At 37.1% G+C, this 16386-nt stretch overlaps 1 protein-coding gene across 2 annotated transcripts; it reads left to right on the forward strand.

Annotated features, from left to right (window-relative positions):
- Positions 1 to 674: 674 nt before the first annotated feature.
- On the forward strand, positions 675 to 7851 carry LOC110930023 (ISWI chromatin-remodeling complex ATPase CHR11). 2 transcript variants are annotated; one of them, XM_022173232.2, is made up of 24 exons: positions 675 to 981; positions 1505 to 1633; positions 1726 to 1832; positions 2120 to 2232; positions 2479 to 2576; positions 2675 to 2854; positions 2943 to 3164; positions 3320 to 3454; positions 3542 to 3824; positions 3926 to 3999; positions 4304 to 4524; positions 4613 to 4700; positions 4788 to 4881; positions 5269 to 5457; positions 5535 to 5643; positions 5721 to 5810; positions 5927 to 5999; positions 6148 to 6202; positions 6284 to 6342; positions 6511 to 6676; positions 6778 to 6956; positions 7040 to 7255; positions 7349 to 7456; positions 7597 to 7851. In XM_022173232.2, the coding sequence occupies exons 1-24, from the start codon at positions 778 to 780 to the stop codon at positions 7612 to 7614; spliced, it is 3210 nt and encodes a 1069-aa protein (XP_022028924.1). In that variant the 5' UTR covers positions 675 to 777; the 3' UTR covers positions 7615 to 7851. The 2 variants fall into 2 exon arrangements, with proteins under 2 accessions (XP_022028924.1, XP_022028925.1); XM_022173233.2 differs by having other exon boundaries at positions 5927 to 5996.
- The last annotated feature ends 8535 nt before the right edge of the window (positions 7852 to 16386 follow it).

Below are 16386 nucleotides of genomic sequence, written 5' to 3' on the forward strand. Positions count from 1 at the left end.
CTAGTATTTGTTGCATTAACACTAGTCAACCCTATAATTCAATTAGATACGAATTCATCTAAAAAATAATCAAATTTCGATCAGCATTTATATAACCAATCACGGTTTTATCCAACAACAAGAAAAGTAAAAAGCATTTTTAAGAACATTTCTATTACTTATAAACAATATTACATTAGACGATGTGGTTAACAGTTGCAGCAGTGACGGGATATTGCCATATTGGAATGGAATGCACTAGACTAATTACCGGAAGTATGGAATGTATGTATTGCCTTAATATCGTATTTTATTAAAAAAAACAAATCTTAAGATTATACAAACCGGTTCAATGGTTTGAACCGGTAGAACCGGGCACATAACACATACCGTTTTCAGGTTTTACCGACCTTATCATACCAGACTTGTGTCCCGTATCTAGTTTAACTGGTATAACCAGGCGGTTCATACCGGTATATAAAACATTGATAACAATTTATTACAACATATTCACCCGAGCCAACCCGGATGACCCGACCCGGCCCAACATACTTATGAAATGACCTGGCCCAACATACTTATGAAATGTCTCAAACCCATACAAAGCGGGAAACAAACAATTCCCATGTTAACCCGGCGGGAATTTTCCCACTCTCCAAAATAAACCAAAAAAACCCCTATAAATATTATTTTTTAACACTCCCATTTTGCCCTTTCTCTCTCTTCGTAACTCAGCATTCCCCCTTTTTCTCTCACTAGATTTGGAGAAAACTGAAACCTAAACCCTCGTCGATCGCCATGGCTAGACGCTCCAAATCCAAGGACTCAACGGAGGAATCTCTCTCCAATTCGTCAGAGGAGGAGCAGGTCGACATTCAGGAGGAAGAAGACGAGGAAGAACTCGAAGCCGTTGCTCGCACTGCTGATTCCGATGAAGATGACACCGGAACCCCCGCCGTTGATGCCGCCGGCGAGGAGCCGGAGGAAGACGAAGATGATGAGGTTAGGTTTTGTTCTGGATGTTGATGTTTTGTGGTTAGGTTAGGTTACTTTTGTTGCTGTAGGTTTAGGTTTTGTAGTGGTACGTGAATTTATGGTCCGATTTGTTTGATTTGTGGTTTTATGTAGCTGGATTTGGTTTCGTTTGGTATGATTTTGTGTTGTGTGGTACTGAGTTGTTTTTTTATAGGGTTTTGGTTTGGTGTGTATGTGTAGCTGCAGTTTATACATGCATTTTCTGTTGTTGTATGTATTCTGTATATGCTTTGAGTATGCATAGCTTTTTTATTGATTTGTAGAACTTATGCTTTGATATGCTTGATGTAATTGAGTTTTACGTCACTGGTAGTAGGGATATGTATGTAGGAATGTAGGATTTGTCTAGGTTTTCATTATTTACATTGGTGAGATGATTTTAAGTAATTTTTTATGTAACTGAAGGATAAATAAGGTGAAACAGCATTGTTATTGTTATCTTTGTGTGTATAAAATAAGTTACATGTTTTTTTTTATGTGTTATTTGCAGGATGGTGAACAGGCAAATGATGACATTAGCCATCGTGAAAAGGCTAGGCTAAAGGAAATGCAGAGGTTGAAAAGACAAAAGATACAAGATATACTGGATCAACAAAATGCTTCTATTGAGGCTGATATGGTGTGTTATATAGGATTTTATACTTGTTGCTTTTTTTTTATAAGTTAACTGAGGTAAATGTGAGTGTGTTACTGACATTACATTATTGACAGAATAACAAGGGAAAAGGAAAATTGAAGTTTTTACTTCAGCAGACAGAATTATTTGCCCACTTTGCCAAAAGTGACCAATCTGCATCTCAGAAGAAGGTGAAGGGAAGGTAATAACTTTGCTGACTTTGTGGACTTTGTCACTTCATAGTGGAGGGTTTTTTTTTGTTTTTTTTTTTGTTTTTTATATCTGAAGTATTAAAGAATATATTTGAGTTGTATGCAAAATTGTAAACGAGTTGGGGTGTTAGTGTTTTATCCGTTTGGTCTTATGAGGTGCTATTCTGTTGTTTCTATTATTGATAGTTAACAAGTAAAAAAGATCTATATGTAACAACTTTGGTCAGTATACCATGGACATATTTAATTGTTGTCCTTGCTCTGTTTTGGTTACTAGGGGTCGTCATGCATCGAAAATGACTGAAGAAGAAGAGGATGAGGTGTATCTTAAGGAGGAAGAAGATGGCTTGTCTGGAGCAGGACATACACGTTTGTTGGTGCAGCCATCTTGTAAGTTCCCTTTTTTTGGTATAACTCAGTCAGTGGCGGCTTTGATAGTTTGTGGGGAGGACCTCTGCACAAGGCTCTTGATTTCGAGGGGCACACAATTTAAAAAAATCCAATATATGTATGCTATTTGGAAGTATTCATTTTAGTGTACTTTTTCAGCCTTTTTATATATTCTAGTGGCATAAGGTTTAGGTGGGTTTCTGAATTTAATTTTGGGTTATGTTGATTAACTTACTTTTTTTACAGGTATTACTGGAAAGATGCGAGATTATCAACTTGCAGGGTTGAATTGGCTTATAAGATTATATGAGAATGGTATTAATGGCATTCTTGCTGATGAAATGGTACTACCAGTGATCTATATTCTTGCTATTCGTTTTATATTGCAATCATTTTTTTTCTGCTTACTTGATTAATTATTCTTTGTTTTCTAATTGTACAGGGTCTTGGTAAAACTTTACAAACCATCTCATTGCTTGGTTATTTGCATGAATTTAGAGGAATTACTGGCCCTCACATGGTTGTTGCTCCTAAGTCTACACTTGGAAACTGGATGAATGAGATTAAACGTTTTTGCCCAGTGTTGCGTCCTGTAAAGTTTCTTGGGAACCCAGATGAAAGGGTAGGTCACAGGTTTTGTGTTTAGCTAGTTTTATTGCTAGCTTTACTTTTATAAGCTTTTGTTTAAATCTTGACATTTGTTTTTACAGAAATATATACGAGAAGAGCTACTTGTTGCTGGAAAGTTTGATGTTTGTGTCACTAGTTTTGAGATGGCTATCAAAGAAAAGTCTACTCTACGTCGTTTTAGCTGGCGCTACATTATAATTGATGAAGCTCATCGAATAAAGAATGAAAATTCACTTCTTTCAAAGACCATGAGGATCTACAACACCAATTACCGTCTTCTAATTACGGGCACACCACTTCAGGTATTGAAAATGATATTTATATGTTTATTTAGAAATGGGATTCATATTAGGTGATTAGTTAGAAGTTAAATATTCTCATACATTGTTATTAGACTCATACTGTAGCAATTTCTATTAACCAAACACAAAGTTTTTTTGCTATTTTCCTTATGCAGAACAACCTTCATGAGCTTTGGGCACTGCTAAACTTTTTACTGCCTGAGATCTTCAGTTCAGCTGAAACTTTTGATGAGTGGTTTCAAATTTCTGGTGAAAATGATCAAGAGGAGGTTGTTCAACAGCTTCACAAGGTATGTTGAGTGCTTTGTTTTTTGAAAAGTGTCCATGCTTTATTTGTTGTACTATTATATATCTTATTTGCTTTTTAATCATGTCAGGTTTTACGACCTTTTCTACTACGAAGATTGAAGTCTGATGTTGAGAAAGGTTTACCTCCTAAGAAAGAAACCATTCTCAAAGTTGGAATGTCTCAAATGCAAAAACAGTATTACAAAGCTTTATTGCAGAAAGATCTTGAGGTTGTAAATGCTGGTGGTGAGAGAAAACGTCTGTTGAATATTGCTATGCAGCTTAGGAAATGTTGTAATCATCCATATCTTTTTCAAGGAGCTGAACCTGGTCCTCCTTATACTACTGGGGACCATCTTGTAGAAAATGCCGGTCAATATCTTACTTCTTTTCTCTGTTTGGCTGTATCATATTAGTTGATGCGCATGAATTCACCACTTTGTTGTTTATTAACAGTTATTCTTTAATCACAGGCAAAATGGTACTACTAGACAAGTTGCTTCCAAAATTGAAGGAGCGTGATTCAAGGGTCTTGATATTCTCACAGGTTCATACTTTAGCATATCTGTTTTTCATTTTGAATGTTTTTATTTTCAGCCTATTGTTGGAGCCATTACAGAATAGTTTAGCTCAGCGGAGGTTGTTTAGTTAGTTTTAGTGAATGTCATTGTATGTATTTTAAAGGTGGCAAGATAGGTGGGTCATTGTGTGCTGGTTGAAACATGTTTGTTTGTTTTTTTTCCAAAATTTCGTTATAAATTGTTTGCTAAACATGTGTACAAAAACAATATCTGTACTGTATATATCTTTTATAATATTTTTTGCTTAAAGCATGTGGTTTAATTTTTTAGATGACAAGGCTTCTGGACATTCTAGAAGACTACTTGATGTATCGTGGATATAAATATTGCCGAATTGATGGAAATACTGGTGGTGAAGATCGTGATGCTTCTATTGAAGCCTTTAATAAGCCAGGAAGTGAAAAGTTTGTCTTCTTGTTATCAACTCGAGCTGGAGGTCTTGGTATCAATCTTGCTACAGCCGATATTGTCATTCTTTATGATAGTGACTGGTAAGCCATATTTTATCAATTCCTTTTTGATTTTCTTCATTTTCCTTTTTGGAAAATTATATTTACTATAAATGTAAATATTGTGCAGGAATCCACAAGTGGATTTGCAAGCTCAGGATCGTGCTCATAGAATTGGGCAGAAAAAAGAAGTTCAAGTGTTCCGTTTCTGCACTGAGGTCTGTTCTAATTTTTTCTGCATTTGATTAAAAGCTGCTCTACTTACTCTTTGCTAATTTATCGTATATTTTATTTGGTGATTGCAGTACACGATAGAGGAAAAGGTCATTGAAAGAGCATATAAGAAGCTTGCACTTGATGCTTTGGTTATTCAACAAGGACGTTTAGCTGAGCAAAAGAGTAATCATTTTTTCTATTAGGGGACTAGGGGTGGTTCACTAGTGATAGAATCTATCACTCTCAATGTCCAATAAAATCATGCCATGTCATCAATCAAATTTCCATCACTAGTGATAGAAATGTAGGAGGGGTGGAATCACTAGTGATGGAATTCTATCACTCCTAAATGATCCAGCGTTCGAAAAAATCAAAAGTTCAACGCGTGACCGGCTTAACGCGTTGTGAATTCCACGCGTGTTCAACACACCGGCGGCGGTGTAGCGTGACCATTTCACGTGTTATACATTGCCATCACGGGACCACCCCGTGTGGCCTTATATTTTCATATATTCATACCTATTTTAGATTTCTATGTGCCTTATTATATCTATTATTTTTTTGGTACAGCTGTAAACAAAGATGAGTTGCTACAAATGGTGCGGTTTGGAGCTGAAATGGTGTTCAGCTCTAAGGATAGTACAATCACAGATGAAGATATTGATAGAATCATTGCTAAAGGAGAAGAGGCAACTGCTGAACTTGATGCTAAGATGAAGAAGTTTACAGAGGATGCAATTAAGTTTAAGATGGACGACAGTACGTATATTTAATATGCTTATTCTGTGTTAATGCAGATTTATAGACACCAAACTTACCATATTTTTAACATGCAGCTGCTGATTTGTATGACTTCGATGATGATAAGGATGAGAACAAAGTTGACTTTAAGAAGATTGTCAGTGATAATTGGGTTGAGCCTCCAAAAAGAGAGCGAAAGCGAAAGTAATAGTTATTCATTTTGATTCATGGTATTTAACTATCTTGTAATCATTTGCTTATATTTTGCTATTTTTTTCCAGCTACTCAGAATCTGAATACTTTAAGCAAACAATGCGTCAAAGTGGTCCCGCAAAACCCAAGGAACCAAGGATTCCTCGTATGCCACAACTGTAAGTTTTTAACTTAATTTGTTTTTTGTTGTTTAGATACTCAATTTTTTTTTGCTTTTATTTAACATTATTTCCATTCGCAACATTTCCCTTGAACTTGTTACATGTTATTGTAGGCATGATTTCCAGTTTTTCAACACACAGAGACTCAGTGAACTCTATGAGAAGGAAGTGCGCTATCTCATGGTGGTATTAATTCTATATCCTAAACTTTTTTGTGTGTTTTCATTTTTTTTGAAGTGTCACTATGTTCTCTTTATTGCTTGTTGTCATGGGTATGATTGCAGATACTTTTGTACTCGAATACTGATTCCTTTTCAATTTCATGAATTTTCAGCAGGCACAGCAGAAGAATCAAGTTAAAGACTCAATAGAGGTTGATGAGCCAGAAGGTAAATTATAAGTTGTTATATTTGTTTATTTATTTTATTTTTACAATTTTAGTGTTGAATAATCATCTGTTAATTCTTTAGAGGCGGGAGACCCTTTGACTGCTGAAGAGCAAGAAGAAAAGGAGAAGCTGCTTGAAGAAGTATGTATATTTTTATCTAGATCACTATGATACAACAGCCTCATATTGTGTATTCAGTTTTGTTTATGATTTCAAGTCTTGCTATGAGCCAGTTCTTCATTTGTTATAATGCTTTTAATATTATCTTTGAAAGTAGAAATGTAAAAATTTGGTATTTTTTCATCCCAGGGATTCTCTACATGGAGTAGGAGAGACTTCAATACGTTCATTAGGGCCTGCGAGAAGTATGGCCGCAGTGATGTGGGTAGTATTGCATCAGAAATGGAAGGGAAAACAGAAGAGGAAGTTGAAAGATATGCTCGGGTATTTAAAGAAAGATACAAGGAATTGAATGGTAAGTGTGTATACGCGTGCGCATGTGTTTATACTTTATATGCGTATACGTATATATGTATGTATATGAATCCACATTAATGGTATGACATGTATTCACAGATTATGATCGCATCATAAAAAATATAGAAAGAGGTGAGGCTAGAATTTCACGTAAGGATGAAATAATGAAGGCAATAGGAAAGAAGTTAGACCGTTACAAGAATCCTTGGCTGGAGCTTAAAATTCAGTACGGTCAGAACAAAGGCAAGCTTTACAATGAAGAATGCGATCGATTTATGGTACTGATTCCACTCATAATCTTTATACTCTACATTTCTACAAACCTGTAATCTTTTTGCTAAACTAGATGTTAAATCTACAGATTTGCATGGTTCACAAACTTGGGTATGGCAACTGGGACGAGCTGAAGGCAGCATTTAGGACATCACCTTTGTTCAGATTCGATTGGTTTGTGAAATCTCGAACCACACAAGAACTAGCAAGAAGATGTGATACTCTTATTCGTTTGGTTGAGAGGGAGAATCAAGAATATGATGAGAGGGAGAGGCAGGCTCGTAAAGAAAAGAAGCTAGCCAAGGTTTGACTATTGGCTTAAGTTTCACGCGTTTCATCTCTTTCCTTGAATTTTGTATATTTTGCTAAGCTATTGTTTATAACTTGAATATTACAGAACTCGACACCATCAAAGCGGGCCTTAGCAAGACAAGCTACCGAGAGTCCTCCACCTTCTTCTACGAAGAAACGGAAGCAATCTTTGATGGATGACTATGTTAACTCGGTAAGGACATCTCTTACTGTCAAGTTATAAGTTTTGGATATATAAATATATAATTTTTTAAATAAAATTGTTGCACCTTACAGTGTGATTGATATATAAGTTGGTGATGACTGATGGTTAGTGAATGGTGTTTTTTGCAGGGAAAGAAGGGCAAATGACTGTTTACTGATATTTGATTTTTGAGGTGTTGGGATTATTAATTGTAGTAGTATATACATGGATTTGGCATTTGTTAGATGATGCCTTAGTAGGCCCATGGATCTCTATTCACTTAGGTTTTGGTTCATTCGGGCTTCAGAACGTGATCAGATTCCAAACATGAATACTGGATATGGTTTTTGTATCACCTCATACTCTTGTTATGACTTGCAAGTGAATCTGCTTTTTTACTTGTATCTTTATATGTTGATTTTTAGGAGGCATGTAGAATTTAAAATGTTAAACAAAATTGCAGATAATGCATCTAAAGCTATATTCAGATTGTGATGAAGAAAAGTTGAAATATGCAACATTCTGAACAGATATTTGGATGCTAAGAAAACCCTTTTCGTAGAAGGGACAAGTTTTTCTTTTAAAAAGAGAAAAGTGCCTGGATAGATTTGTTTGGATTTCACCTTTAGTCCCTGCATTTTCAAAATTGTAGCTATAGTTCCTAACTTTGTCAAATTTGTTCTTGGATGGTCCTTGAAACGGATGGAGGTTAGTTTTGGGTGTTAAGTGGATGTGAAATGACTAGAATACTCATGTTATTAAAATAATATTTATAACATTAACAAATCTACCCCGCCCCACTCCTCTTCAACTGTTTTTTCTCAACCCCCACCCAACTTCGACCACCTCAACCCTTTCAACTCTCTGTTTTTTCTCAACCCCCACCCAACTTCGACCACCTCAACCCTTAACGCTGCAACCCTGGCCAGCCACCCAACCCTCAGCTCCAAAACCATTGTAGCTTTTGATGCCTCATAAAGCCACCATCATACACCTCTCCTTCATCGACAAACATTATCATTCAACACAACAATGATCTGAACAAGAAAAATAAAAGAGGACGGCTGAAATAAGAGGAGATGGGGTGGCTGGGGTGGTGGCTTTGATGGTAGTTGTTCGTTATCATGTTCGTGGGATCTACAATCTTCACGTTTGCGGTGGGTATTCATTGGTGAGAGTTAAGAGAAGGTGACAACCCCTTCTCAGAAAGCCAACAATCTGGACTTCCCTTTGCTTAACGAGATCTTGAAGACCGAGATACGCCATGGGCCTTGTCAAAATCCCGTTGGAGCTTTGCATCATGAGCCACGTGCTGAGCTTGAATAGCATCCAATTCAGCATTTCCTGAAGAGGATTTTTGGCCCCTGCTTCTCAATACTCTATTGTTGCTTGTAAGGCTATGAGGTGTGGGGGCTTCATGGGGCTCCATCCCTGCCACGTCACCATCCATCACCACACCCTCCATGTGGGTGTTCCATGGGGCTCCATCATGGTAACACTCTATAGCGCCTAAACCTTCAATTTGGACCAATCAAATGTTTTTTTTTTATTATTTTGTTTAATAGGGGCTCCATCCACACCCTCCAAATTAAAAGGGGGCTCCATAGCTGACGTGGATCCTATGTGGACTTGATAAAGCCCCATGGGGCTCCATCCACACCTCATAGCCTAAGACCATGTGTAGTGGTTTACCCCAATAATGCCCCACCATGGGGCGTTTTGCGACACGTGGCAGTCTAGTCAGCATGGGGCATTATTGGGGGTTATTGCAAAAGTGGCGTAGTGGGAATAATGCCCAATAACGCCCCTTCCAATTATTATTTTCTTAATTAAAAACTTAAATAGTGGCCTCCATTAATTGATTGTCAGACCATGTGGGGGTTAGTTGAAAAGTGATTGGTGGGTCAAACATGTTCAAAGCGTTATATTTAAAACGCCAAACCCTTTTTCTTTTCAAAAAACACGCCACATAACGCCCCATGTAATAGGGGTCTGGCGTTTTGCGGCGTTTTTTTTTCAATTTTTTTTAAAAATACCGCCCCACTACGGGTGGTCTAAGAGAGCCATTATAGGGTGTAGCTAAGATAGAATTATCGAAGCCCTTGACTTTATGCACCTTGTTATGCTCCAAATCCGTAAGATTATGAGCCACAACATCCAAATTTGTAACTGAGACCGCTACAATCAAGATGTTTTGGGAAGAAGATGTTGATCAGTTCTGTTTAAACATTATGGAAAACATGAATAACATACCTGTTACAGCAGACAGGCCAGCAGAGAATCCAGTTAGAGATGCAGCCATTGAGTTCGACATACTTGTCAGGATGATCTGGTTCCTCCTTAGGGTGTAAAGTTATGATGGTGATGAACCGAGACTAGGGAGAGAATCGGTTAAGGAGAGAGAGCCGATTGTGATGTTATGAGGGTTGTGTGTATTGTGTAATTGTCTAACCCTTAAACTCTCTAATAATCTCCTTATATATACACCCAAGAGGAAACCCAATTAGTTAATAAGGGTAATATGGTCCATCAACAATTTCCAACTAATTATTAATAGGTTATTAATATATTTTGATCTATATAATATAAATGATTATAATGGCTACAAGATTAAATATTACAATATTTATATATTTAATCTCACATTCTCCCACTTAGCCGAGTAATCATTTATCATGAGTATTAGATGAGCCTGGCCAGGAGTTAACACTCATTTTAGCCTTAAACCAAGAACTATAACAGAGAAATACAGCCGTTGAATCATCATTCGACTCAGGACCCCCATTAGTCATACTATAGCCTCAATTTAAAACCTAATAGTTATGATCAAAATACACATAAGCCCTTTAGCGTCTGATTTGTATTTATATTTTTGTCTATATGTCATTATACCGGCATAACATATGTTAGAGACATACAAAATCAAACTGAGGAAATTTTATTAATTAAAACATAAGCTAGTACAATATGCCATTAAATAAGGTCTTTAGTAAGTCCCATATTCGATACATGTTCTTCGAAAACTTTAGGTGGGAGACCTTTAGTCATGGGATCTGCAAGCATATCTTTAGTACTAATATACTCAATACAAAGATTATTTTCCTCAACTCGTTCACGTACGGACAAATATTTTGTATCGAGATATAAACCAGCTCTAGTCGAACTATTACTGTTCGAGAAACTAACGGCAGCTGAGTTATCACAGTAAAGCTTCAATGGTCTAGAAATGGAATTTACGATTTTGAGTCCAGTGATCACGTTTCTAAGCAACATTCATGACAGGTTGCGTTATAAACAGCAATGTATTATGCCATCATTGTGGAAGTTGTAGTTAACTGTTGTTTATGACTCTTCCATGAGATAGGTCCGCCTGCTAACATAAAGATGTAGCCCGGAGTGGATTTCTTGTCATCTTTGCATTTGGCAAAGTCAGAATCAGAATAACCTACCACTTCTAAGTGATCACTTTTTCTATATGTTAGTTTATAGTCTTTCGTCCCTTGCAGATATCTAAGGACCTTCTTAGCTGCTTTCCAGTGATCTAGACCGGGATTAGTCTGATAACGGCCTAGCATTCGAGCAATATAAGCGATATCAGGGCGAGTACAGACTTGAGCATAGCCATACATCAGGCTCCCGACTACTGACGCATAAGGTATCTGGCTCATTTGCTCCTTTTCAACCTCTGTTGTCGGACACTGGAATGAACCAAAAACATCTCCCTTAACTACTGGAGCGACGAAGGGTTTGCACTGTTGCATGTTGTAACGTGTAAGGACACGATCTATGTAAGTCTTCTGAGACAATCCTAAGATCCCTTTATGTCTATCTTGGTGAATTTCTGTCACACCCCGATGTTTCCACGTATTACCGGTGGGCCCGGTGGGGAGTACCGTGACGTAGTTGATATCATCATAGTCAGACAACACAAATTTAAATGCACAGCGGAAGCAAAAGATAAATATATTACAATCCGAATTGAAGTAATATCCAAGTATTACAAACGGAAAGTAATAGATCCACAGGCGGATCAAAAATAAAGAGGAAACTTGTTCAACAGACTTTAACATCTAAGCTTGCGAGACTTCTATTTGATGCTAGGAGAAACCAGCCTATTACGCGTAGTACTTGCACTTAGTCTTTTTGGGAAAATACGTCAGTTTTCACTGGTAAATACAATTTAACTGACTCATTTTGAAAATGTTTAAAAATTGACTTAAATGCTCTTGGCATAAAACTTTTTATAACTTGGGATAATTATTTGCTTAATAATCTTGTAAAATAATTACATGTTCGTTCTGCGTTCAGTAGCCCGGGTTCGTTCCGGGTTAAGAATTAATAGACACACCACTTAATATAATTCCGCCGCGAGACTTCTCTCGTACCGACGATTATACATGTTATACAGCGCTACGGGTGTACGCCTACACCCGAGTGCTAAGGTCGTGGCCATTCTTTGAATGATGCCAAGGATATCCGGGACATGGTCATTAAGCCCCCAAAGGCGTTAAACAAACAAAACAGCATTTTCAAACGAGTTCATTTGACTGCACATAACCAAGACCGGTTATGGTCAATTTCCCGACCAAACGGTATTTTATATACCGTACCCCAAGCCCGTATAGGGAAAATAAGTTAAACATATTTACCTGAGCAAATTTATACAATTTATCCCAGCCGTATACCACCAGGCAAGTACAAATAGCTTTTACTGGGCTCCTAAATCTGGAACGAAGGTTTTTAATAACCTACTAGATTTCTAACGGGTCTTTAATTAAGCTTATGCTTAGACCGGTTAGTTTTCAAAAGAATGAATACGGTTTAATCGTATAATTATGCGAAGACCGTTTTAGAATGTGGTTTTATCCCAACAAGCTTGCATACTTGTTTAATATGGGTAACTTAATCGCATTCTGGAATTCGAGACTGAAATGATATAGTTTGACTCGTTTCGGCTAAATTGGGTAAACTAGTTACATAAACCGATTCGAACGCGTAAAGTGCGTAACGAGTAACCATAAGAGTCAAATGCAAGTTTCTGAAGTTAATATGCCTAAAATATGTTGTGATATCATAATGATACCTTCCGTTATGCCCCAAGTGGTTTTAAACCCAAACTATGCCTCATAAGGGCATTTTGGTCATTTAAAAGGGTATAAAAAGGGTTTAAATGACATTCTGAGTTATAGGTCTGAATAAATCAGTAAACCTACTCATTTTACCAAGTTATAACAGTAGGGTATTAGTCCTATGTGAAATTTATCAATCTTAATCATTCTAGACACCGTAGGGGCGTTTTGGTAATTTCACATATGCTTAAAAGGTCAAAACTGGAATTCTGATCTTAAGATATTCTTCTACTATTAAAATATAAAATTTTACTGAATACATCAGTAGGTTTCAACCTCATATGCTTAAATAGGTTCTAGCACATACTTATGCGTTAAAACACTTAAAAAGGCGATTTGGAGCCATTTCCGGGTTTTATATAAAAAGTTGATATTTTTAAAATTCCAGAAGGCTCAAAATAATTTATTTAACATATTAGATCAGTAGAAAAAGGTTTGGGGTCAATCGGATTTATGAAACTCATTTTATAGCCCAAAAGGGCAAAACCGGCAATTACCGAAACAAGCCTATAACCCTATGTTATGCTCAGCCTAAAAATAAATAAAAATCTTTAAAAATCCCAAAATATTATTTTAATACAGTAGGTACAAAGTTTTGTATAAAAATTTGGGTTTAGATAGGCTATATGCAATTTACGCTATTTAATTACTAAAGAAGCTTCTAATTACGCTAATGAGCATAACTCCTAATCTAGACCTCAAACTGATGTCAAATTTTATGGACAAGTTTATAATTCAGTAGTGAAGGTTTCTATCCTCTCACATTTTCAAAAATATCGTTTTAAGGTCAAAAGGGCATAACGGTCAACAATTCGGCATATAACGGAAACTTGCAAATGAATAGGATAACTAAGGATTCAGGTTGTATAACCTCAGAGGGTTACACTAACCTATAACATGATCCTAAAGGAATCCTAAGGCATATCTAAATAAGTCTAATTCGGGTCAGAACTGAAAGTCAAAGCAAAAGTCAACTTTCGCGACTTTTGGCTCCGAACCGGGCCTATACTTAGAATTGTCGGGTTGAATCATGCTTAGACATGTTCAACTAATATTTACCAAGTTATTAATGTGGCAAAACTAATTTTATAACTTCTAATTTAATAGTTATGCATTTTATTTAAAACTAACCCGTTTGACTTTGAGTTGATCCGACAATTAAACTAAGTAAACGTGGTAATTAGGAGGCGCCCTTTTAAGGGTTAATTACCTACCTAATTACGGTCACGTAGCCATGTTCGTTGCGAACCATGGCTTAGCCGTTTAAAAGTCAAAGCGTTTATCGAAACGCTTGACCTTTCGGCTATAACCGCAAAAATTTAAACTAGGCACGAAAGGGGACTTACGAAGGGTCCAAGCCAGGAGGTTTGATCTTAATTTCTCAGGTATGAGGAGCCAAGTCCCCAACTTAGAGAATTCAAGTTCAAGGTGTGAATGAAACCCAAATCAAGTGGGGTATTTATAGATTTTTGAGGACCGTTAGGATCGTTCCTCGTAAGCCGTGATCTAATCTGGACCGTACACCTTTACCCCCTGATTTCTAATAATATGGGTGCCCCAAAACAGCCCATAGATTTGATTAAAACCATGTGCCAACAAAGAAACCCAGCTGCTGAATGAAAACAGCTGGTTTTACTGGTCTGATGGGCTCACGCGGCCCGCGTAGACCCAGGAAGATCTATTACGCGGCCCGCCTCACAGATCAGATCAGCAATTATGTTTTTATAAATGGCAGAAATGGTCCCTGAGAGCCTTTAAGGCCACTTTAGGCACGTTCAAGGCCCGTTAACCTCTTTTTAAGGCTCTACTAGGATGATTAAACATAGGGGACCAGAAACATGTTCAAAAACATGTCGGATGTCGGTTCGTTTGGCCGTACGGTCACGTTGTGCGTCGAATTACGACGCAACACGAACGGACGCTAAAGATGGTCCAAACCACGCGACGAATGGAATTTTATCATGCCACACACTAAAATAAAATATTTTAGTGCTTACATAAATTTTTGGGTGTCCAGGGATGTTCAGAATGCGAGATATGCTCAAAAGTGCAAACTTGTGCACTTTTTGACACTTTTAGTCCCTGCATGACATATAAGTTTATTTTTGCGCACCAAACACCTCTAAGCCTATATCTAAGCTATATAAATAATAAATGGGGTATGTTTAACTCATGGACATATTCCGGAAGGTATGTTACCACACGATTCGACCTCCTTTTGCAGTTTGACGCAATTAGTCCCTTAATTGCGCAAAGTAGCGTGAAATGCCGATTAATGATATCTAAGCCTTCCATGGCCCATAATAATCATTCTCAAGCATAAATTTAAATATTACCACGCTCCCGCTTGCTTAAATGGTCACCGAAAGGCGTAGATTCAAAAGTTGACGCTTTAGGTCCCTCTTTTGCGCAAACTTGCGTATTTCATCATTTATTAGCATTGAAGCCTCATCTAATCCGTATTAGGCATCCTTGATAGTATTATTAAACATCAAGATGCTTCGGGTTCGCTAAAAGGCCATTCAGAGGTATAATTAAACATATTGGCGCTTTTAGTCCCTCTAACTTACAAAGTTGCGCGTAACTTTACTTATAGGCATAAAAACCCTAGTTGGCCATTACTTGGCATTCCCGAGAGTATATTTAAATATCATTAAGCTCCCGGTTTGTTAAAAGGTCACTCAGAGGTAAGAATTAACATGTTGACGCTTTTAACCCTTCATTGCGCAAACTTTCAATTAATTACACAAACGACTACACTTGATCAACAAGTGGCTTATTTGTGAATATAAAACCATAAAAGGTTATTTAAAAACTTATTTAAGTTTTGTTAATACTTCCAGTTTGTTTTTAATTAAAGTTTTTCGATTTCTCGAAAAATTAGTCCTTGAATTTCAAGGTTTGACTTTATTAGGGTTTATTACACGTGTCAATACATCATTGGACGTGATTTTACGAGGTGTTACAATTTCTATGCCAATGACGTAAGAAGCATCTCTGAGATCCTTCATGTCGAAGTTATGCGAGAGTAACCGCTTCGACTCATGCAACATGTCTAAACTATTACTTGCCAATAGAATATCATCTACGTAAAGAACAAGTATAGTAAAATTACTCCCACTCATCTTGAGGTAGGTGCATTGATCCACTTGATTCTTCATAAAACCTTGCCTCTTCATGACTTCATCAAACTTAAGGTACCATTGACGTGATGCTTGTTTTAACCCGTAAATGGATTTCTTCAACTTACAGACTAGATGCTCCTGACCTTCAGGTTTAAAGCCTTCAGGTTGTTTCATGTAAACATCTTCGTCTAAGTCTCCGTTAAGGAAAGCAGTTTTGACGTCCATCTGATGCAGCTCTAAATCAAAATGAGCTACTAGGGCCATAACGATCCTTAATGAATCTTTACGAGAGACAGGTGAAAACGTCTCTTGATAATCAATTCCCTCTTTCCAAGTGTAGCCCTTTGCAACCAATCTCACTTTATAGCGTTCAACGTTCCCATTCGGATCCAGTTTTGTTTTGAACACCCATTTACAACCTACAGGTTTGACACCGTTGGGTAATTCTACCAAATCCCAAACGTTATTTTTCTTCATGGATTCAAGCTCATCAATCATTGCTTTGTTCCATTCAGAAGACTGGTCACTGCTAATGGCTTCATTAGAAGAGATAGGATCATTGAGCTTTCCAGCATCCATTTCAGTCAGGTAGGTAACATAATTATCCCAATTAGTAGGCCTTCTTTGACTAGATGACCTCCTGAGTTGATTATCGGGTTCAGCGTTGTCTTGGTTTTGAGCGTTT

The sequence above is a fragment of the Helianthus annuus genome, chromosome 3 (assembly GCF_002127325.2).
Source record: "Helianthus annuus cultivar XRQ/B chromosome 3, HanXRQr2.0-SUNRISE, whole genome shotgun sequence".
Taxonomy (NCBI): Eukaryota; Viridiplantae; Streptophyta; class Magnoliopsida; order Asterales; family Asteraceae; genus Helianthus; species Helianthus annuus.